At 36.7% G+C, this 21,729-nt stretch overlaps 6 protein-coding genes across 12 annotated transcripts in view; 1 reads left to right on the top strand and 5 right to left on the bottom strand.

Moving 5' to 3' along the window:
• Positions 1-1,460: 1,460 nt before the first annotated feature.
• bpgm (2,3-bisphosphoglycerate mutase) lies at positions 1,461-5,449 on the bottom strand. Of its 2 annotated transcripts, none has more exons than XM_034879754.1 (4): positions 5,235-5,449; positions 4,077-4,699; positions 3,434-3,630; positions 1,461-2,799 (listed from the first exon to the last, which is right to left on the bottom strand). In XM_034879754.1, the coding sequence occupies exons 1-3, from the start codon at positions 5,291-5,293 to the stop codon at positions 3,455-3,457; spliced, it is 858 nt and encodes a 285-aa protein (XP_034735645.1). In that variant the 5' UTR covers positions 5,294-5,449; the 3' UTR covers positions 1,461-2,799; positions 3,434-3,454. The 2 variants fall into 2 exon arrangements, with proteins under 2 accessions (XP_034735645.1, XP_034735646.1); XM_034879755.1 differs by lacking the exon at positions 5,235-5,449 and adding an exon at positions 4,777-4,845.
• A 167-nt stretch (positions 5,450-5,616) lies between these two features.
• LOC117949461 (troponin I, slow skeletal muscle-like) lies at positions 5,617-14,889 on the bottom strand. 3 transcript variants are annotated; one of them, XR_004657688.1, is made up of 10 exons: positions 14,774-14,889; positions 13,926-13,956; positions 13,787-13,790; positions 13,602-13,643; positions 13,081-13,212; positions 12,856-12,945; positions 11,628-11,801; positions 11,295-11,513; positions 8,122-8,126; positions 5,617-5,627 (listed from the first exon to the last, which is right to left on the bottom strand). XR_004657688.1 is itself a non-coding variant. In XM_034879768.1 (8 exons), the coding sequence occupies exons 2-8, from the start codon at positions 13,934-13,936 to the stop codon at positions 11,424-11,426; spliced, it is 543 nt and encodes a 180-aa protein (XP_034735659.1). In that variant the 5' UTR covers positions 13,937-13,956; positions 14,774-14,887; the 3' UTR covers positions 10,856-11,423. The 3 variants fall into 3 exon arrangements, 2 of the variants coding, with proteins under 2 accessions (XP_034735661.1, XP_034735659.1); XM_034879768.1 differs by lacking the exons at positions 5,617-5,627; positions 8,122-8,126 and having other exon boundaries at positions 10,856-11,513; positions 14,774-14,887; XM_034879770.1 differs by lacking the exons at positions 5,617-5,627; positions 8,122-8,126; positions 13,787-13,790 and having other exon boundaries at positions 10,855-11,513; positions 13,922-13,956; positions 14,774-14,866.
• On the bottom strand, positions 6,507-10,583 carry LOC117949459 (troponin I, slow skeletal muscle-like). Of its 2 annotated transcripts, none has more exons than XM_034879765.1 (8): positions 10,412-10,583; positions 9,753-9,798; positions 9,616-9,622; positions 9,185-9,229; positions 8,916-9,047; positions 8,214-8,303; positions 7,913-8,086; positions 6,507-7,328 (listed from the first exon to the last, which is right to left on the bottom strand). In XM_034879765.1, exons 2-8 carry the CDS (start codon positions 9,761-9,763, stop codon positions 7,242-7,244), a joined length of 546 nt encoding a protein of 181 aa, XP_034735656.1. In that variant the 5' UTR covers positions 9,764-9,798; positions 10,412-10,583; the 3' UTR covers positions 6,507-7,241. The 2 variants fall into 2 exon arrangements, with proteins under 2 accessions (XP_034735656.1, XP_034735657.1); XM_034879766.1 differs by having other exon boundaries at positions 9,753-9,794; positions 10,412-10,522.
• The window catches only part of LOC117949454 (interleukin-17 receptor A), a 22,796-nt gene continuing 10,640 nt past the window's right edge, over positions 9,574-21,729 (top strand). Inside the window, exon 1 of the mRNA XM_034879757.1 lies at positions 9,574-9,672. The gene's annotated coding sequence lies outside the window, so the exon portion shown is untranslated. The remainder of the gene's footprint in view (positions 9,673-21,729) is intronic.
• LOC117949458 (troponin I, cardiac muscle-like) lies at positions 17,133-20,831 on the bottom strand. 2 transcript variants are annotated; one of them, XM_034879764.1, is made up of 8 exons: positions 20,768-20,831; positions 19,905-19,928; positions 19,779-19,782; positions 19,636-19,677; positions 19,382-19,513; positions 18,170-18,259; positions 17,747-17,920; positions 17,133-17,562 (listed from the first exon to the last, which is right to left on the bottom strand). In XM_034879764.1, exons 2-8 carry the CDS (start codon positions 19,913-19,915, stop codon positions 17,476-17,478), a joined length of 540 nt encoding a protein of 179 aa, XP_034735655.1. In that variant the 5' UTR covers positions 19,916-19,928; positions 20,768-20,831; the 3' UTR covers positions 17,133-17,475. The 2 variants fall into 2 exon arrangements, with proteins under 2 accessions (XP_034735655.1, XP_034735654.1); XM_034879763.1 differs by lacking the exon at positions 20,768-20,831 and adding an exon at positions 20,140-20,260.
• Positions 21,084-21,729, bottom strand: part of LOC117949462 (troponin I, slow skeletal muscle-like) — a 3,052-nt gene continuing 2,406 nt past the window's right edge. For both annotated transcript variants that reach the window (XM_034879771.1, XM_034879772.1), the window contains exons 8-9: positions 21,561-21,651; positions 21,084-21,460 (exon numbers count right to left, since the gene is read on the bottom strand). In XM_034879771.1, coding sequence (XP_034735662.1) covers positions 21,565-21,651 — 87 coding nt within the window. In that variant the 3' untranslated portion in view covers positions 21,084-21,460; positions 21,561-21,564. The remainder of the gene's footprint in view (positions 21,461-21,560; positions 21,652-21,729) is intronic.

Raw genomic sequence — 21,729 nt, 5'->3', positions numbered from 1 at the left:
ACTTTTCAAAAGCATAGGTCTACTTTGAGAAAGGTGTATCCTGATTAAATCAGATGTAAAATATGTTTAACTAGTAGGTTTATAGGAGTGTGGAATCTATTAAACCTAAATTGTGTCAACAAGTTAATTATAGTCTGTGAAAGTAAGAGCATGTGTTCCTAATCTAAACCAGCTGGGTAAGACTCATTAATGAGCCATACACCTGCAGTACCTCATCATGAAATCAAGTAATTTATGGAGACCAGCACAACTTTAGCAGTGCCAGTAATTATCTGCTCAACGCTGATTATAAATCTCTAAATCTTCTATAGAAGTCACTCCAAGCACATAAAATAACATCCCTCTTTATATGCATTAACTTACTGTAAATTATGAGATAGCATCCACAACATCATCATCATCATCATCAACAACATCATTATCATCATCATCATCCTCCTCAAACTTACCAGGCTGACAGACCAAAGTTCCCTGCAGGAATCAGCAGAGGAGAGCAACCAGAGGTTTATAAGCACCGCATGCAGTGTACATGCTCCGCCTGCTCAAGCGGCAACTCAGTGATGCTCACAAAGGGCTGACGCGTGCATGTGTGTGTGTGTGTGTTTAGTAGCAATCTAAAAACACCGCTGAAGTTAAACTGTGTACGTACACACACATTGTGTACATTTATGCATAGTTAATTATTACTGAGATTAATAAAGTCTTTGTAGTATCAAATTAATGCTGGTAATTTTAGGATATGTAACATCTGTCTGAGAAAATTCCAAACTTTGTTAGGATGGTTTCTTTTTAATGATTTGGAACTACTAAATCCTTATGTGCAATGCATACCTGTGCGTTTTCTGAATGATTCATAAAATGCCCTAAAAATATATATATTTGATCATTTTCAAAATAATTCATAAACAAGCTAAAGTCTTCTTAGATTCATTCCCTTGCTGGTTGTGAATGCAGGTTTGGTAAGAAATGTAAAATGTAAAAAGTTTTCTTCAGATGCTTGACTGAAATGACATGCTGGGAATTATGCACATCTGCATTACAACATGTGTTGCCCACTGTGATCCACACAGTATGATTTCTACCAGGATGCATTGCTGCCACATAGATGGGAATAAGAATCATATTAATCGTTAATAGTGTTTCCATCCAATTAGGTTTCTTCCTGGCTCAACCCCACTGGTTTGGCCAAATTACCGAAATGGTTGTGAAATGAGGAGCCACTCCTCTTGCTCCATCTGTGGCAGACAAACAGACTCAGTTGTTTCTTGTTTCCAGTGAGTTTGAGGCAACCAGAATCAGAATTGCAGGCATATCAAAACAGCATTGTTTGTTTTCTAATTTCTGTTGCTCCATCACACTATTTGTAAATGTCAGTGTGACATCTGACTCGCCTTCCTGTTGCGAAATGATCTACCGTCTGATCAAATTAATCTTAAAATTGACACAAAACACAGAGATAGAAACAATATTTTAGGAAAATTATAATTCCGTTTTATTTCATCATGCAGACTCTCATATGTAAAGGTGTGAATTGCAGGGAAGATGTTACATTTTCTCCTCTTTAGTGCATGTTCTTTTCTCTTTCCCCCTCTTGACCTAACAGACCAGCGTGTAAAATAATCGTAGATGAGAAAAATGACACAGACAAAAATGATTCACAGTACAGTGCAAACAAGAGACACAATACAACATACAGTACAATGATGAAGGCGCCTGTGCCACACACAGCTCCAACACATATGAAGTGAGATGCCGGTATAAGACATAATGTGCAGACCCAAGAGTGGTTTGTAACATTTTTACACGTTATTAACATTACATAAGCATCATGAAATTGCATGCATGTATGATAATTTAGAATTTAAAATGAAAAACGATTTAAACTTTTTCATATTTACCCAAAATAATAGTATTTACTACTCACAGCATTTAATTAGAAAGAGGGTTCATTAAAAAGAATCCTCATAAAATCCCCCAAAAAGTGCAACGCATGACCCAGTTATAATTCCAAATAGCCACAGTGTTTTCAACTCAGACTATTAGTTAGAGTAAATGTGCTGTTTAACCTCATAAGAATACTTCAGCTGTAATGAGTAACTCATATGCATGGGAGAGTAGAGGATTTCAGTGGTTTTGCATATTTAAAGCATTTCTGTAGCTTACAGTTTCCCCGTTCTTGTAATGAACAGCCTCTAGATATCACTTTTTATGAGGTAAGATTTGTTAAGAGAGTGCTTTTAGTCTTAGATCAAATAAACACAAGACTTGTAGCTGAATTTGAGCAATAGGTTAATAATGAAGGCACATGTTTAGATGAAAGGTAATATTCTTAAAGCTTATCAATGTAACAGAAAAGCATCTTTTAGATAGAAGTGATTTTTTTCCTTCTGTCTAGATATGATGTACTTTAAGATTTTTCACATTACTATTAAGCTGCAAGGTAGAGTCGATAAGTGAATAACCACTTTAGGGTAACCATTCAGCCATAAGTAGGGACAGCTAGCTTAAAAATCAGTGCTTACACATAATACAACCACATAGCGCCAACATATTTACACTACAGTACAGTACTTCCTCATACTCCTGTCAGACTAGTCTGACTTGTGACGTATGTTCTGTATCTAGGTCAGGCCCCTATTACACATATAGAAACTTCAAATCCAGCCTTAAAATCTTATTAACAACAATTTGTTATTATTGATATTATATATTATTCTCTTCAAGTCTTCTCAAGAGTTTTCCCTGTACATGTACCTAATAAAAGTACACACAGGCAACCAGAGTAGAGTTACGTAAAGTCTTAAGCCCCTGACACACTAACCAGACGGCCGACCCTCGGCAGAAAAGGCAGTTAAACTGATCAGTCTTACCAAGTTGGTCAAAAAAGTGCCTCGGAACACACCAAAGCGGTGAGACGTACTACTTCTCCATAACAGCAGGCGGCACTAATCTGTATTGTCGCCCAAAAATGAAAACCGGCAGCAGATTGGACAAACGTGTCACGTAGGTCTGGTTTCTCTGGAAATTCACAGCCAGACTGTCATGGCAGCTTGCTCAGGATATCCCTATTTTACTAAAATAGTTTACCCAAACGTGTTTTAGAAAACATTTTTTGCGAGAAATAGGCCATGCAGTTGTTGAATCTGTCTTTGTTTCAGATCGACAAAGGTCAGTTTAAAAGATTTTCGTCAGATTTTGAGAGACTCTAGTCTCGCTCATACCTCGTTTGCAGGTTAGCGCTATACCAATCAGATTGGTCATTTGAGTTTGACTGCTGGCAGTGCCCGCCTTCCGACCTAGCATGTCAAGTCGACCAAAATAAAGGCCGCCGGCCCCTTTGACGGACGACGCCACGGAACATACCGAACAGACTTGAGACACGGACCTCGCCAGACTAACCGGCGGCCGAATGTCGGGTTAGTGTGTCACGGCCCTTACAGCCAGTTTAGTGGATTCAAGTTGATGGTGTGGCTTTTCCCTGGTCCTCCACCTTTTTAATTGCTGCCTGAATCTTTGCCTGGTCTCCCAAGAGTTGTCGAGGTTTCACAGGCTTGAGGTTTTCATCCAGCTCAAGCAGCACAGGTATCCCTGTGGGTAAAGTCACACTGGCAATATCCTTATCCGATATACCTGTTGAAATAAGGACAGCAATATTAAGATCATACTAGACAAATTTGCCGTAATCAGGCTCAAAAACTAATATGCATGAACGCTGTAATGAAATCATGTTACAAAATGTTGCTTAATTTTAAGTAACAGTCAATATGTCAATATGTTACGTTTAGGAGTGTCCTGTGGCACAAGAAGCCTCCAAAGCTTATGAGTGTGATAAAAGGTCAGCATGGGCATAATAGCCACAGCCACATGTAACATAAACTCACTGGCCTTTTTACATAAGTTCAACTTTCCATTTGTGGAACTGAAACACGTCCTTCCCAATTCAATGACCGACAACTAGAAACAGCAGCCTGTAGAGTCTAGAAGCTGTTGCTGAATTCAACTGAATGCATTCACTGCACAATCACAAATGCTGAGCGAGCACTGTTTATATAGCTTGGGTCAGTTCAGTTGCATACCTTCCAGGTATTTCAGCAGAGCCCTGCAGCTGTTTCCGTGAGCAGAAATCAGCACAGTCCTGCCTTTCCTTATCTCTGGCACCACAGCGCTGCCCCAGTAGGGCAGCAGTCTGTCCAACACCTCCTTTAGGCTTTCTGCTCGGGGAAGGTTCTCCTTTGGTACGTCACAAGTGGTGTATCTGCGGTCATTGTAGATTTCCAGGAAGTACGGGTGGGATTCATCAATCGGAGGTGGAGTGATATCATAGCTCCTTCTCCACAACTTCACCTTTTCCTCTCCGTGTTGTAGAGCCATCTCCGCCCGGTTAAGGCCAATCAGGGAACCATAGTGGCGCTCGTTCAGTCTCCAGGACTTGACCACGGGGACCCACTCCTGACCCATAGCCTCCAGCACCAGCCATGCTGTCTGGATGGAGCGACTGAGTATGGAGGTGAATACTAAATCAAACTTGTAGCCCTGCTCCTTTAGGAGCCTACCACAGTCTTGGGCCTCCTTCACCCCATCCTCGCTTAGCTTCTGGTCAACCCAGCTACAGAAACGGTTCTCTCTGTTCCAGGCTCCCTCCCCATGCCTCAGCAGAAAAAGTTTGTACTTGGACATCCGAAGCACCAGCTGCAGAAACCTGCACAAGTTCAGCAGAAATGAATAACAAAGTTATGCAGTAGTGACAACTAAAGTGAAACTATATTATTTTAATACCATTAATTTGCACCTTACAGTGTATTGTCTCACTTAGTCACAGGTCTGTGTATCTAAAATGAGACCAGGAGGCTTATTTTAATTCTTTTAAGACAACCTCTAACCTTTGAGCCAGCAAAAGGTTAGAGGTTGTCTTAAACGAGTGACAGGCTAAAGGCAGACAGCTACAGCAATTGCCCTTTTTAACTAGCTTTATTCTTTTGCTGGACATAAGAAAATGATAGATAACGTTAACGCTAGCTAACTACTATGCAAATATATTGGAAGCTGCTGCAGAGCTTATTAGCAAGTCTGAGAGGATGGATAAACGTGTTGCTATGCAAATGAGCGTTACAGTAGCTAGCTAGCTATCATGGCCGTTCAGACCGAGGTAGACCATACCAACGTATGAAAAACAGAGCAACAGGCCTGTAACGTCATTCCAAAATAATCAGAATATTGTGCAAATGTCGTCTTACCCTGTTTGGGTTTTAAATTCGGTCCAAGAGTAGCTAGTTCTGTCGTAAGTGTTGACCATGTACAGCAGTTGTTCCCGTGAACGTTGATGATTGGCATTCCGTTCTTCAAATCAGAATGTCGCACATCACAAGAGGGCGGTACCTTTGTCAAAGTGAATGCCCATATTTGGATTGGTAGTAACTGCCAGGCACGTTCACGGTGGAGGAGGAGGGGAGGAACTGAGGGCCGTTATCCCTCAACCATGGATGTATTGAAGAGGTACGTCCGCTAGCTAACTGTTGATGTTTTCATTATGGTTTACAGTGTGGGAGGAATATATGGTGTTTGTAGGAGAAGGACAGCAGTTTAAGACATCTGAATTTAAGGCAGAGGGAAGGGACAATTTGTATAAGCTATGACGTTGACGTTACCCGCCTAAAACTATGCAGGTGTTCGGGAAAACAGTGAGGAGAAACAGTCAGGAGAATGTAGCTAAATCAAACTTATGTCAGTGTTGAACTTCTAAAGAACAAAAATGATCGTTTAACCACCGGTTGTGGGTAAATACTGTCACGTTGTTGTTCACTCCAACATAATGTAGGCTACATTACAACTACTTCAAAAGTTGACAGGTTTTGAATGATTCATTTAAGTCAGGTTTTATTGTTTAAACCAGATTTCAATACATTTCATTGCTGCATTCATTCACACACTTGCCTTTGTCATTTAAAAGGACAAACTGGTTCATTGATTTAATTCCACATGAGATTGGATTTAATTTAACCCAACTAGGTCTCAACCATATACTGTATTGTCTCAAACCCAAAACGTAGGGTTAGGGAGTCACTTTTTGACAAGTGGCATGTAGCCTACGTTTCTGTAATGTGACTCTACCATTGACCATAATACAGGATTGGGCTATGTAGATGATAATCCCATATTAAAGTATATAGCTGTGTTTTATATATCAAAACAAATGATTATAGGCTAATACATTTTGGAAAACCAATTGAGAAATTGTAAATGGATAAAAATTATTTAAAAAAGCTAAGTCGCTAAATCATGAAATATGTAATATTGTTATAAACAGCCCTGATATTACATTTGCAACATTTGCGCTCAATAATTTAATTCACCAGAGAAAGCACAAACTGCATTGCAAAAATCTCTGACAGTGGACAAATGTATGACGATACAGTATATCAGACGATTACGTGATTCATATCATATACGAATACACCGTGTTGTAAAGAGATGAACAGCATTCCAGTTTAAGACACAGTGAACAATTCTTCTCTGAGCAATATCATTAACATTTTATTATTTGATGCACAATTTATAACACTGCTTCTCATCATAATGAGTCTTACTTTAATGCCACATTCATTTTCCAGGATGCTAACTTTAATTGACTCCATAAACAAGGGACTGCCAACCGTAGCTCCCCCTGGAATGTGTATTCTTTCAATCGAACAGAAACATTGTTTTTCTTTGGATAGCACAAAGATACACAGAAATGTCCATGTTTTATGTTGTCATCTTAATGTAGGCCATGCATCAAAAGATACTTTTTTTGGCAATACAGGCAAAGTATAAACTGTACAAATGTTAAGTGATGATTGATGAAATTGATGAAATGATAATTGTAGACAAATCTGCCTTTTCTTTGAGCCTTGCCTGTTATTGTAGCTATATAGCAGAGGTCAAAAAGTAAAATCATGACATTACTAGATGTGAGCATAAAGGGGTATTGTGTTCATTAATTCACATGGAAGCCAAAACTACAAAACCAACACAGTGATATTATATGTACATATGTTTTACCATAGTCCGTGAGACATTATGTAAAAAACGATATGTATTATATGATTTATCATAAAGGTAAACACCTTATCTTTTTCTCATTTTCACAAGCTACTTGTTAACCTGGTCTTCACTGTCATTATAAAGTGAAAAACAGTGTTATGATCCACTGTTTCCACCTGTTATAGAGCAGCAAATCTTTACAGAGTAAGTCAACACAAACTCTACTGCCCAGCATTAAACAGCTTCTTTCTGCCCTCCATACCAGACATGGCGTCCACGTTCTTACGCCAGTCAGTCACTTCCTCTTTCTGTGGGGTGAAAAGATGATGATTTTGAATCAGCTCAGTCTAATTAAAACATGGGTACTTGTAGTCATTTTGTACACCACAAATAGGCCTACAATATAGGGGAAAATCGGAATTTGCGCTTGTTGATAGTAAAAGAAAAATCATATTCCTGCCCTACATAACATTGTACACTAAAATCTGTACTACTGCATTCTTATTTCCGCTTTTTTAAAAGAGATTAAACCCTGCATAGGTTGTGTCATTCTACGTTTTAGTTTATTAAAATCATTTTAGCAGTGCGTTTACTATCTTTAGCTTTAGCATCCTAGATTTAATCTGCTACTAGGTCAGCAATCTTATTTTTGTCAAATTTGGGGTCAAAGAGCTAAAATAAAACCTGCACTCTTGATGCAAACAAAACAATGTATAATGATGATGCAGAAGTAGTCTATTTAAGAAAACTTCTAAAGCTTCCTTACCAAAACTCTGACTCTCAAAATCAACACTAATACTATAGTGAGTAAACTATCCTCATTAAAAACAGTTAATGGAATTAATGTGACACAACATAGTATAATGTGTGAGTTGCAGCCAGCAGCCCTTACCTTCTCCTCCTCTTTCTTCACAGTCTTGAGGTTGGCCTTGAAGTCCACAGACTCTTTGACCTTAGAGCCCAGCAGAGCTCCCAGCATGGCGTCGGCAGACACCCTCACCCTCTTCAGGGCCGGTCTCTTCATCTTGCCCTTCAACTCAAAGATCTTCTGAGACAGGTCTTGTATCTTTTTCCAGCACAAATGACAAACCAACCCTCCACATTACCTTGAATATTGTTTACGTGCAGTATGCACCCCTAAATGTGTGTAAAAATGTCTAGAACTCAAATGGTTGTTCACATATGTTACATACCTCCCTACTATTTTTTGTCACTTTAGAATCAATGTCGTACCGCTCTTCATCAACCACATCGATTTTCTGGTGTAGCTCTTTGCAAAGATTCTGTTGAGAGAAACCTTTAGTGTATTAGGTGTTTAAGTACCAATTTCCAAAATTAGTTTGACTGCAACTGGTCTGGATAACTTCATTGACACACAGTAAGACACCATGCACAGTACAAAATGTGTACAGGCAGTGTACCATATATAATACCACAATATTGATTAAAATAAATACATGCCACATTTGTTGTAGAATTTGTATTATCTGTAGATTAATCCAAGGACTTTGCTGTGGATAGTTTAAATTGGTAGTATTTTACATTGAGGTCTGCAAATTATTCAGACAAACTGAAACATTGTTCTTGCTATTGAGGTTTCTTTTATGTAATTTTTTTTTAAAGCTTTAAGCACCGCACACTCAATTTTTATTCACCTAGGATTGTATATAGGTGTCAGCAGAAGTCTCAGTGACAGATATCTCAAAAACCAAAAGTAATTGTTTGCAGCCAGTACCACAAGGAGGATGTGGGGGGAAATAATAAAATAAAAAAAAATAAAAGTGTTTAGACAGTGTGTGATATGTGATTTAAGGTTGACTTCCTTTAGAGCGAAAAATCTACAAAAAAAATTCTTATGTGGATTCAAATGGTTTAATAACAACTTATGAATCTACCTGTAGTTCTTGCAAAGACAGGCCTGTCATTTGCAGCTTTGGAACTTTCTCAGAGAGGGTTCTCTCTCGTTCATCTTTTCTGACTTGCTTGTCATTGTCCAGCATAGTCATGGCCTTCTTTAGCAGTTTGGTCTGGTGCAGATATATGTACAGAATCACACCTCAGTCAACCAGGCAATTTATGGTTTACAACACTAAAATAATGTAAATTCTTGAACAAGATTTTTATAGTACTACCCAAGACTAACACAAAGTTACACATAAAATACCTTCAGGAACAGTCTGCGTGATGCTGTGATCTTTGGCTTTGGTTTCTGGAAAAGAAGCCGTTACACGTGTCAGAATACTGGTAAAACATTTCAAATGTCCAACATTCATTTTTCTGTACTTTCTTTCATAGTAGTCATGGTATGAGTCAGCGAACACACAAATTACATAATGAGTAGAATATGACTTTATCCCTTTATTCTTTACTTATTTTTCTTTTTTTCTTGTGATTATATTATACACGAGTCTTTAGTCAATCAATTCCACATAAAGTCGAGGCACATGCTTGTGGATTTGAAGTGCAGAATCTGTATAACAATTCTGACAATCCAACTAAAATGAAGTATTTAGTTCTACAACTGATGCAATGAATTTATAACTGAAAATAAGTTTCAGATGTTTTAGTCTGTCTGTCACAGAAGAATCAACTCACCGAAGACCTATCCAGTTAGGAACGCGGTGTCCATATTTCAAGAAGAAAATAGAAAAGGTGCAATTAATTTTCTCAAAAGTCACATACTAATATTTAAATCACTGCTCGGGGAAAGTGAATGAAACATGAGTACTTACCCTTCAGACATGGTTGTAGTTGTATGTGTTACACTGTTAAATCTATCTCAAAAAAAGAAGAAGACACATGTTTTTTACATAACAGTACAAATACAGAAAAACGCTAAATTCATCACATTTGATTGAGAATGTGCAGTATATACTAAAGGTTGCAGCTCCTTAGCAGGGGACACGAACAATCTATGACATTGTCTAAAGGTCATTGACTTTTCTCAAACAAAGACAAAAATACTTGTTTAAAATGAGCACACACATAATCAATAGAGACCAAAAAAGACAGGATTCATGTTGCTATTTATTTAAAAAATGTTAAATAATAAAAACAGTACTTGTTATTTAATAAGCGCAAAAACATTTCAATTCTAGGTTAAAACAACACTACAACATTATAAACAATGGAAGTAGGTTGCAAATTATAAGAAGAGATAAATCAATTCCACATTGTGATGTTTTACTTATAACTTGAGCCAGCTGAAAAAAACTCTTCTCCCTGACTCACATGTAAAGAGGTTCCTTTCTAAAATGAGATAGCTTTAATTAGATTTTTTTTTTTTTAATGACATTCAGTTGTAAGAAACACATAAATGCTGTTGTAGAGTACAACAAGTTGTTATTTCATCCCTTCATGTTCTGTAATATTTCAAAATAATACTCCTTACCTTTTGGTGACAAATACTCTGGGGCGTCTTTTTCTGAGACGAGACGAGCAGAATCAGGGTAGATATATAGATTCCAGAGCGCATGTGAGTGGCTCACTAAAATAGACCCTCTGTCCTCACCATTCTTGCACTGCGTCTCTCATATCCAGTATGTCTGAGGTGTGAAATCTTACTGGGACTGTCCACCTGTGATGCTTTCTTAGTTTATCCGTCTCCTCAAGTAGGACAGGGGCAAAGTTTGAAGGAGCTTTACTCCAATATTATGTGTGTGAAATTGAAGTTGACTCCACATACAATCCAAGGCAATTAATGAATTACAGTGGGGCGCCCTGCTAGCTCATCTGGTTGAGTGTGCGCCCATGTACCATGGCTCAGTCCTTACCGCAGCGGCTTGAAACTACACAGTGGAGGAAAACAATGGCAGGATTGGGATTTTTTTATTGAGAGAACACTAGTGGTTTCATGTTTTGATCACGCCAAATATGAAAATAGCATGCTTTTACTGCAGAAACCTTAGCAAACACTGCAATAACAGCCAATACATTTTGAATGTCTGACAAGCTGGATGGCAATGAATCACACATAATGAACTGGCAGTTGTTAATTTACGAGGGACAAATACGTATGTTTCTCTACAGTCGCCATATGAGACTGTAGGTCTGATTTCCCGTGATGGTTTGAAAGAGTTATGCTGCCATCACAAGGCTACAGAGAAGAACTTCTGCAAACAGTCTCTGCATCACTACAAAGCAGTTAATGACAAAAAGCTGTCTAACAACATCAGTATATCAAAAAAAACTTTGAAAATCAATCATTTAAAGAGCACTTGAAGCCTCTAGTCATTCTTTACATAAACAATATCTGTTGTCTTCCCTTCATTTACAAAAAGCAAGATTATCCTAGTTTTAAGGGCGTTTATCCTACCTACATTTCATAAATTGATTTATAATAGGTAGGATTAAGACAAAGAATTTATTATAGGAAGATCTCATAAACATAAGTAAACGTTTCTTTAGTTGCCGGAGGCGTCAAACAGCTTCTTCCTGCCCTCCATACCAGACATTGCCTCCACATTCTTACGCCAGTCAGTCACTTCCTCCTTCTGTTGGAAACATAGAATATCACTGGCAAAACAGTCAAGATAAAACAGATTATTTGACCAAAAACTGTGGTTACCTGAAGGTTTCCGAGACCCGAAAGCAAAAACCAGGCTTACCTTTTCCTCTTCCTTCTTGACTGTTTTGAGGTTGGCCTTGAAGTCGATGGACTGTGAGTGTTTGGAGCCCAGCAGAACGCTCAGCATGGCTTCAGCCGAGATCTTCACTCTCTTCAGGGTCGGCTTCTTGAACTTACTCTGAATCTCAATGATCTTCAGCTTCATGTTTTCAATCTGTCCGGGGGAATCAATTGAAAGAAAGGGTTGTGCTGTTGCTGTTCTACCATTGTGAGTCAAGTACACCATATTACCCTCACTGCTGTTTGTTTATTTACATGAACACAGTGTAAAGGAAAAATACCAAGATTCCTAAATTCCCACCAGTTTTAAATCCATATATGGATTTATGACACTGGAATGTATCAATAACGTGTAAATAATCTAAAACTGTGAGCAAATGTTATGTAATGTCCATTTTCCTGGAGCTTTTAACCAAATGTTGCAGTCTTCCTCAGCTGATGCGGTTCACTCAGATGAAGATGTGGTTAAGAGCTACTAAGTAGACCTTGTGTTAGGACTTTTTTTTTAACTCCTAAATTCTTTAGATTGTGTTGTGGATAACTTTGTACTATAGTTTTAAATGTTGAGGTTCAGGGAACAACTGTATGTCTGTATGAAGTTATTCCTCAAAAGATAGTTCTTTTAAGATTGTAATATTCATACAAACACTCTACTCTACAAACACTCTAAGTAAAGCGTATTTGAACAATCACCGAAGAAAAATAAATAAAATATGCAAATTAAACAATTGTCAACATCTACTTTAACCCATGTTTGGTAATACAAGGTTAGTAGGTACAATGTGATTGCTCAATACTCCATATTTGATATATAGCCAATCATGCCCAAATGTATTATTGGTCTAACCAAAATGTGGAATATAAATGTCGCTGTATCTGGTTTTGTGTTTCATTATGTCAGTAAATTATCAGTTCCAAACAAATTATTAGTTCCTATTTCACTGCCGTGTTTAAGCCAGTTAAATAATGTGACTCTAGACTTTTTATGGAGCCTGCTTGTGTGCTCAAGACAAATTTCAAAGTTTCAATTCCGTCCAAGTTTACTGCTGATGTAAGACAAAAATGTGAAGAGTGTCATTGTTTCTGCTATAACAACGCCGCAGAGTAAATCAGCCTTTATGCATACAATTCTGTAATGTCTTTGTTCTGCCACTTGGAGGCAGTGTTTGTTCACTTTCCACCCTTTCATGTTATGACGAGGAGCTCACCTCCTTGTCATTTTTGGACACCTTGAGGCCGATATCATACCACTCCTCATCTACGACATCAATCTTGTGGTGCAAGTCTTTGCAAAGATCCTGTAGAGAAAAGTAAAAGACACTCCCTAGTGGTATCAGAAGGAAATAATAAACTACAACACAAAATGATAATGATAGTTAGAGTTAGAGTAAGAGTTAGATGATGTACTGGAAGATTTGAATAAGGTTCAATACCTGAAGCTCTTGCAAAGACAGACCAGATATATTTAGAGGAGGAACTCGTTCTGCTAGAGCAGCTTCTCTCTCCTTCTTCTTCTGCTCCGTCTCCTCCTGCAACATCTGTGCAGCGACTGCCAACAGTCTTATCTAAAGGAAACGATCAAAATAGTAGATGAAAAGGTGTTTTTTTCAATGTATTAGAATCTCTAGACCAAATAGAGCAAAAGTCTACATACTTATCAAACAATGTCATTAATTGTCATTAAAGTGACTTTGGGTCCTTAAAAAGAGCTATTCAAATATAATTTATTAGTGTTATTATTAATATGGGAACCATGATTATGATACAGTACATTCTTTAATAAAAATATGTATACCTAAATAACACACATGTAAATGCATAATGCAATTCTAAATAGACATCAACCAGTTGTGGTTTATACGAAGAACATACAAAGTTATGCACTCTACCATCTCTAGTCAAACTCTTCATGATAAATAGATTCATAAAGCAACTCAGATAAAGAAGAATTTACCTTCAACCCCAGCCTTCGAGAGGAGGAGATCTTTGATTTTTTCTGTAATTTTACAGATCAAATTATTAAATACCAAGCATATAATATACGGACAGCACATTTGCAAATAGGATTTTTTAAATTCCATTAATAGACAATAGTGGACTGAGAAAGGGGCTTTAAAATGATGTATGATAGATACTCACAGGTCTGTTGGAGCATTAACAAAAGAAAGAAATTACATATTAACATAATAAATACATTATAATACATAGTTTTACAGTATACAGTACCTTGAAGCTACCAATGAACACATTAAAATAAACCAGAACTGATAATACTCACTGATCAGCCATGATTGTCTCAAATTCCCGCTCTACAATTGGACAAGTAAAAGAAAACTTACTGTCTCTGCAGAAAATAGAAACAGAAATCTTTCACCTTTAATACGTTTTCAATTGAGCTGTACGCTGAAGACTGATGATCTTTTTAACCTCTCTGGTCAAAATATTTCACCCACTCTAAACATTAATGGCCCTTTAAAGCTGCACAGTTATTTAGGTTCACTGATTGTTCCCTGGTGCTGTTGGGTTGGATTGGAAAGCGGATTGGAATATTTTAAGAACCAAACTGTTGTAGTTCACATTAATATAATATATATACAATAATATAAATGGAGTTTTTTAGATGAAAAATCTGGAGAATTCAATGTAATTAGTTACAAATTGTAACAAATTACGTTTTTACAACTGAATTAAATAATTTCACAATTAAATTACAGACTTTGATTTGCTGTTTCATATACATGCATTAGTACAGGATACAAACAATAATAACAAGAATTACTATAACTTTTAAACTATTTAAGTCATGTGCAAAGTGCTCCGTCAGTGGTTGTGTTAGCATATCTCACAAGAGTTTCTGCATAGGTGACAAAAAAGTTGAATGGCCAGATAATCCATAGGCATGTAAACTGACAACGTTCAATTTGATCACGATATCCAAATAGAACCAAGTAAATACAAGACACTAATCTGAATCAGACTTTTTAGTCAACTGTTAGTCATTGTTTTAAACTTGTAGCATGCTGAGAAGTTATCCCTTATTTACACATCTCAGCTCAATGCCTCAACATGCCTACCACACCAAGTTTACTCTAATCTGCGAGTACCAGAATATAAGCAACTCTGTACCTTCTTGAAGTCAAACAGCTCCTTGAGCCTCCAAACGTGTGAGGGAGGCACCAATCGACTTTCTGAGGGAGAAAATTCTATCAGATTTATAGTGTCAGCGAAGAGTGCGAACGGCTCACTAAAATAGACCCCTGTCTGTCTACCAACAGTGACATTTACTCTTTCACATAGCATCTCCGCAGTATCAGACAGGAAAGGAGGTAATAAAACTTCATTCATGGGCTTACACATTTAGGTATCAGGTGTAACACCTGTTATTGTTGGAGGTGACACTGACGATTTAAAGAGACATTACCCACTGGCCAACATCAATGCAGAGTCAGTGTCACACATTAACATTTGACCGGGGCCAACTTGTTAGACTTTGGATCAATCTTTATTTTTAGAACAAACAGCACAGTCCATATGTGAATGTGGACCATCTAAAGGTGTCCATCTATAGGCATCTAAGAGTTTCACCAGCTGAGACCGAAGAGGTTTTTAACAGCCATGTCACATATCTGCATTTCTAGAGAGCATGTGCTATTGCTTTGTTCATATCAATTTGAAAAATTCATCAACAAAGTACAATTGAAAACCTTGAAAATGAATGAGTTTTATACCCTTGCATCAGTTTAAATGGAGTACTTTTCTTACTTTCACCACGTCAGAAAAGTAAGAAGCATTTTCATGTTCAGTGCACATTGTCTATCCTCCTTGCTGGCATGTGTGTGATGGCAGACCAAAATAGCCAGATAATATTGCAGGACCACGTTTGAGGTAAGAACAACGCCAAAAGTTAGTCCAGTTTTTTTAGGGGAGCAGAGGAACAAGGACAGGTGCTGGTCAGGACTTGATGGTTTGTAAACTGAGCCAGAGTTCAATCTGCGTCATTGTTGTAACAGGGAGTCAAATGGCTCAGAGGGCTGTGACTTATGCCCTCACGTAACTAGGTAGACAGCGAACGATTAAACAAGAATAATGGGGTCAAATATTTTCAGATCACTTTTTGTAGTACCCTGAACAAGGCCATTTTGTGCCGATTTGCGTTGGTTGCTGCCCAGTTCTTTTTCAATGTAACAGTCTGATATTAAATAGCCATTTAAATAAAGGCTTCTTAGTTTTTCACAAGAAGTGGACCTTGGACCTTTTTTTTTCTTCTGAAGTTTTGTGTTCCCTTTACAAAAGCACCTTAATGATTTGTTTTTAAGTCTTGCGCACCCCAGACTTGTTCTTCTTTTTTTCTTTTTCACTTCTTGTAGTAGTTGTTTTAAAGGAGTATTTAAACAATTCAGTGTTGCACTTCTGCACAAGAGACAAATTAGACTGGACTAGAATAGTCAAAACTGATGCACAAGAAGCTGAGATATCCTGTAAGTCCCTATAATGGGTCAAAGTCCAGGAACACTGGGGCCTACATTTCCCTTATTGCATCTTACAGCATCTACATAAAATGTTGCATTCACACAATATCAGCAAAACCTTTGGAGTGTTTATGTTTGATTACCTCCACTGCTAGCCTTTTATTCACATCAATCAGATCATTTTGTGGTCTTTTGTATTCAAATCAGTTCTTCAACAAGTGAAAACGGATACAAAACAGTGTGTAGCTTCTTTCAAATTTGATGAATGGATTGTGTAAGGGTTTATATTGTATTTATTTTTAGATGTAACTGCCACACATATCTGTAGTTCTTTTTACCAAGTGGAAGAAACTGACGCTCTCAGAAATTTTCCGAAATCTTTGATTACAAGTCTGACAAACGATATGTGAACGTGTACACAGCATTAGATCACTGTCAAGTAAACCTCCTTATCTTTGAAGTCACCACTTAAAACCACAACTTTGTAATGAAGACTTTCTGTCACCAAACACAAACCGATTAACCCTGATGACATCCCTATGACATTCATGGGTTTATTTATCACACTTGACAAACTGTTGGTGGTATGTCACTTTCTAAATAGGCCAAGTAGTTCTCGCATTGACTAGTCAGCTGACTTTTATGTGTAAATCAGTGGAGTTTTGCTTCAAAAATGTTTAAACAATTAGTTGATAGTTGCAGATTAATGAATCAAGTGATTGTTTAATTTCTAATCATTGTTTCTAGCAGTAGTGTTGATTGGTACTTTGTGCTCTGACAGCTCCTCTGTTACTTTAGTGAGGGGTTTATTGCAGCCCTGAACCTGTGACCTCTCTTATTTTGGGACGTTCACAGTTTTTAACATGAAAGTTACGTCTGCTTTGATTTACAGATAATAGTATAACAACTTCTCAGCTGCTGCTGTCGACAACTTGGAACTATGAATACCACCTGGCTGATTTTGTGTCCCAATCTAGTGGATAATAAAGTAGATGAAAAGAAAAGTGTAGCATCAGTTTTTGTGTTGATTAGAGGTATTTATTATGAGGACATAAACCAGGCATTTTAAGACACACAGCAAATCTCACTATATGCTCTGTAATGTAAGTGTAGACCATTTAAAAAATGACAAAACCACAAAATGACAACTGAATGCAACCCGATTTATGTGCAAAATATACAAATTTTCTTTGAATTTCAATATTTTTGCATATTGCAAATGGTCTACACATGCACTATATATACTTATACACACTTATGCATACATTGTCGACAATTGTAAGCAGTGAGAGTAACTTTATTTCCCTCTCTTTTCTTGCAAAACAGCATTTGTATTTAAAATGTCCATCAATATAAACTCTACTGCCCAGCATTAAACAGCTTCTTCCTGCCCTCCATACCAGACATGGCCTCCACGTTTTTACGCCAGTCAGTCACCTCCTCTTTCTGTTCATTAGAAGAAAATAATTGTCAGTGTTACTGTACTTAACGCCCAAAAATAACATAAGGAATACCACAGCATTGTGCCATAATTCAAACCGATCCCGAGTTTAAAACCAAGATGTCAACTGAGCCTGACATAATTATAATTTATTTTAAAACAATCTACTGTTACAGTTGCCAAACTTACCTTCTCCTCCTCTTTCTTCACAGTCTTTAGGTTGGCCTTAAAGTCCACAGACTCTTTGACTCTAGCGCCCAGCAGAGCTCCCAGCATGGCATCAGCTGAGATCTTCACCCTCTTGAGAGAAGGTCGCTTCATTTTACCCTTCAGCTCAAAGATCTTCTGAGACAGATTTTCAATCTGCCGGAAACAATGAAAAATGTAAGTACAAAGTACACAGCATAGCCAACTTTGAAATTCCTATAAAAATTGTTTTAAAAATGATAAAAAAGCACAATCGGTAAGGCAATTCTCTCAAAATGTTGCTGGTAAATTATAATGAAACTGAATGTGAACAAATAATGATGCATCTTGTTATCAAGAAAAAACAATTACTACATCCATAAAGAAAAAACAGAATTAAATCCACATAATGAATAAAACATGTACCTCCTTGTAATTTTTTGTCACTTTGGCATCAATGTCGTAGCGCTCTTCATCTACGACATCGATCTTATGATGCAGATCCTTGCACAGAGCCTGCATCAGAGAGATATATCATATTTTTGGAACATGATAACCCTCCATTCCTCTAGCATGTTGCACATGTCTATGTTTTTCTGTGTGTTGATGCAACACACTTTTTTGAAAACAACAATTTTTGAAACGTTGGAGCCCCATTGTCTTTTATAACTACTGTGTAGATTCTTACAGTCATATTAGTGGTTACTTGTTGTGTATTGAATTTGAAGCTATATTTTGTCTTATAGTACAGTATGTATTATTAACACAGGCCCTTCCTTCCAGCAGAAGTCAGACTCTATAAGCCTTCTCCTTGGGTCAAATATAACCCATTTTCATAGTTTCTTTCAGAAATATGGGTTTCTTTCAACCAAATTGTCCTAAAATGATTGTTTAAATGGTTTCTAAACAGTATCCTGACTAAACTTTAACATATAACAGTCTTAACATCATCTGGTCTTTTTTTACTAAAAGTTTATTGACCCTGAATTTAAAGAAATGTTGAAAAAAGTGACAAAAACTTTTAAAAAGCGTCAAAAGAATCGAAAAACGACAATAACTTTTAAATACATTTTAAATTTTGACCCAGATGGACAACAAGTCCATGGTCAACAGGATGACAACACAAGGGTTAATACAACAGTCAAATGTATAGCACTGTTAGCTGTTTCCGCAACATGAGCTATCACTTGACAATTTCTGCACTGTGCATATTTATTTATTTATTACTCTGTGTCACCTCCTACTGTGCATTTTGCCATTTCTGTTCATTCACATCTAATCTCATCAGTGTGTGTATTTTTTACCTGTCTGTTTATTTTAAGGGTATCTATAGTGTACATAATATTACTTTTAGTAGTATTATTAGTATTAGTATTAGTATTACTTTTATTCTATTTTTTGTCAAACCTTTTGTATATTTTCTCTATTTAATGTGCATTTCTCTTTTTCTGTTGTGTGTGGATTTTTTTGAGCTGCTGTAACAAAGGAATATCCCCAGCGTGAAATTATTAAATCTTATTTATTTATTTAATTATTTATTTTATCTTATCTTAAAGGTAGCTTTAAATTAATGCTTTAAATTAAAATCTAGCACCTCTCCTCTACTGCACCGCATTTTATTGATTGACCTGCACATACCTGAAGGTCCTGTACGGACAAACCAGACAGTTGAAGTAGAGGGACTCTCTCACCCAAAGTGGCTTCTCTCTCCAACTTCTTTTCCTCCTTCTCCTTCTCTAACATCACAGCTGCAGTTTTCAGTAGCTTGGTCTAAATTGAGAAAGAATTATTCACTTTTTGGCACAGATGATTGTTGTTTTGTGACTTGTGGATGGTGTTGTAAAGTTTTATTTGCAATGAATTATAAGTAGTAAAGACAAAGAAGACAATACCTTGAGAGCCAGTCTGCGAGATGCAGAGATCTTTGACTTTTTCTACACAAAACCAGCAGAGAAGTTTACAGTTTTACTACATACATACAATCAAAATTAAGGTTAGTTTTAGATAAGCTACATTAATTATATGGATAACTTACCTGTCTATGATGGGTATGATGATGTGGATAGGAAAAGGAAAAAGATAAGAGTCAGTATCAGCATGATAAAGATCCAAAGAATTACTCTAATTTTACAAATACTGATTAACATGAAAAATAACTTACCCTTCAGACATGATTGGTTTTTGTCTGTACAAGTGAAACAATTCATATTAAATTCAGAAAAAGTACATTACTTAGAAACAGTATAAGTTGTTGCAGTAGTAGCAGTATGCTGTATAGTAGTATTTTTTTCTGTTTAACATGTACAAGATGTGCTTTAAACACACATGAACTAATATTTAATTATTTTGTGATTCTTGCACCAGTATTTATTAATACTACTCATATGTTTATTCACCTCTTGTTGACTGGGCCAGAGTCATGTAGACTTCGGTATGGCAACATACCAACACTAAGCCCTTTAAATTAGGAACACTGCATGTGTCAGTGCTGCAGATTGTTGGAATGATATTCCTTTTTTATTACCAGTTGGAGTTGATCCAAATTTCAAGGCAGCCAGAAACAGAACCAAAATCAGAAATAGCTTTTGCCAAATAAATATGCATAGAAAATGAAAACCACTTGTTTGATCTCCTTTGTTATGCTGGAAATTAATTCCCTTGAAGATTCTTGTCACCTCTCTATTGATGTATTAAATCAACGTTTCAGTGGCATTTGTTAAAATTATTAGAAATTAGTAGGTTTCCAAAGTGCACATAAACATTTGAATAAATGCATACAATGTACAAGAAAGTAAATAGATATACCTTATACCTCTTATTTTGGTCTCTTAAAGATCAAACTATATGTATATTTTACTGTAAATTTGCACTATTATGTGTTTCCATCGGCCTAATAAGTTCCCTGCTATTCTTTACATTATTCCATACATACAGATGTGTATATATATAATATGTATATATACACACACACACACATACATTATTAAGCCACAGATCATCATCATAAAAATCAACATACTGTACCTTTCTTATCTCTGCAGAAAACATGTGAAGTTGAGCAGTAGCTCTCTTTAAATAACAAGAGGGAAACTCAAGTCTAGTTGATTGGCTCCTGTTGTCTTCTGTGAGTGGCCAACTAAAATAGCCTCCTCTATCCTGACAGCAAGCATACTGTAAGTGCACTTTTACATGGTATCCACCCTGCACCGGGTTAACCACCACTATCCCAATGCATGAATACATCATCATGATTATCTGGTATCTACTGTATATGGTTATTGAATAGATGGAAAATAAAAGATTAATCCTGGAATTTAAACAAGCCAAAGAAGCCAAGCAGTAAAGTTGTCATGGTCATTTAATCAATCCTCACATGTTTTACAGACTACCTGGACAGCGCCATCATCTGTGGAACACAGATACTGCACTTTAAAAGACCAACTCATAAAGCTAATCAGCCTTTTCTATTGCACAATTTCAATATGCAAAGGGTACTGTATACTATACAATTTACAGTATATGATTACATCCATGGCATACAGTGGCATTTTATACATACATGTTTACATTAAAGCATGAATAAACTATTTAATGCTGTATAATCTAAATGGTGCATTTATCGTTTCTTTTACAAGTGCCTGTGGTTGATATCATTCTTTACAAAAACAAGTTCTATTTCATCTTGCAATGGAAACTTCTTAAATCTGGACAATAATTCTGAAACAAAGACAAAGGGATTTGATTTTTTTTTTTACCTGATCATTGCAAACTTAAGGTTCACTTTAGGAAATATGATGTGTTACTGATATAGCAGCACCTTCTTATTTTCCTGCATTAAACAGCTTCTTCCTGCCCTCCATACCAGACATGGCCTCTACGTTCTTACGCCAGTCAGTCACTTCTTCCTTCTGCAAAAATAAAAGATAGATTGTGATCTACTTCGTCATGCAGTTTTGTTTTTTGTCGTGGATTGTCTCAGCCACTGG

The sequence above is a fragment of the Etheostoma cragini genome, chromosome 8, assembly GCF_013103735.1.
Source record: "Etheostoma cragini isolate CJK2018 chromosome 8, CSU_Ecrag_1.0, whole genome shotgun sequence".
NCBI lineage: Eukaryota > Metazoa > Chordata > Actinopteri > Perciformes > Percidae > Etheostoma > Etheostoma cragini.
The sequence above is the reverse complement of the archived record's forward strand: the minus strand, read 5'-3'. Positions and strand labels throughout refer to the sequence as shown.

Bases quoted from the DNA above. Each gene is read 5' to 3' on its own strand.
- LOC117949459 (XM_034879765.1), bottom strand. The intron at 9,048-9,184 runs GTATTTTATGTG...TATCTGCACCAG, and splicing joins CACGCAGACTGTTCCTGAAG to ACCAAACTGCTAAAGAAGGC. The intron at 8,087-8,213 runs GTATGTAACATA...TGCTGGAAAAAG, and splicing joins TGACAAAAAATAGTAGGGAG to ATACAAGACCTGTCTCAGAA.
- LOC117949461 (XM_034879768.1), bottom strand. The intron at 11,802-12,855 runs GTGAGCTCCTCG...TCCCCCGGACAG, and splicing joins TGTCCAAAAATGACAAGGAG to ATTGAAAACATGAAGCTGAA. The intron at 11,514-11,627 runs GTAAGCCTGGTT...TGTTTCCAACAG, and splicing joins TCAAGAAGGAAGAGGAAAAG to AAGGAGGAAGTGACTGACTG.
- LOC117949458 (XM_034879763.1), bottom strand. From the start codon at position 20,186: ATGTTGCCATACCGAAGTCTACATGACTCTGGCCCAGTCAACAAGAG. The intron at 19,929-20,139 runs GTGAATAAACAT...TCACTTGTACAG, and splicing joins TCTGGCCCAGTCAACAAGAG to ACAAAAACCAATCATGTCTG. The intron at 17,921-18,169 runs GTACATGTTTTA...TGTTTCCGGCAG, and splicing joins TGACAAAAAATTACAAGGAG to ATTGAAAATCTGTCTCAGAA.
- bpgm (XM_034879754.1), bottom strand. From the start codon at position 5,293: ATGGTCAACACTTACGACAGAACTAGCTACTCTTGGACCGAATTTAAA. The intron at 4,700-5,234 runs GTAAGACGACAT...GAACTTGTGCAG, and splicing joins GAATTTAAAACCCAAACAGG to GTTTCTGCAGCTGGTGCTTC. The intron at 3,631-4,076 runs GTATGCAACTGA...TTATTTCAACAG, and splicing joins TCTGCTGAAATACCTGGAAG to GTATATCGGATAAGGATATT.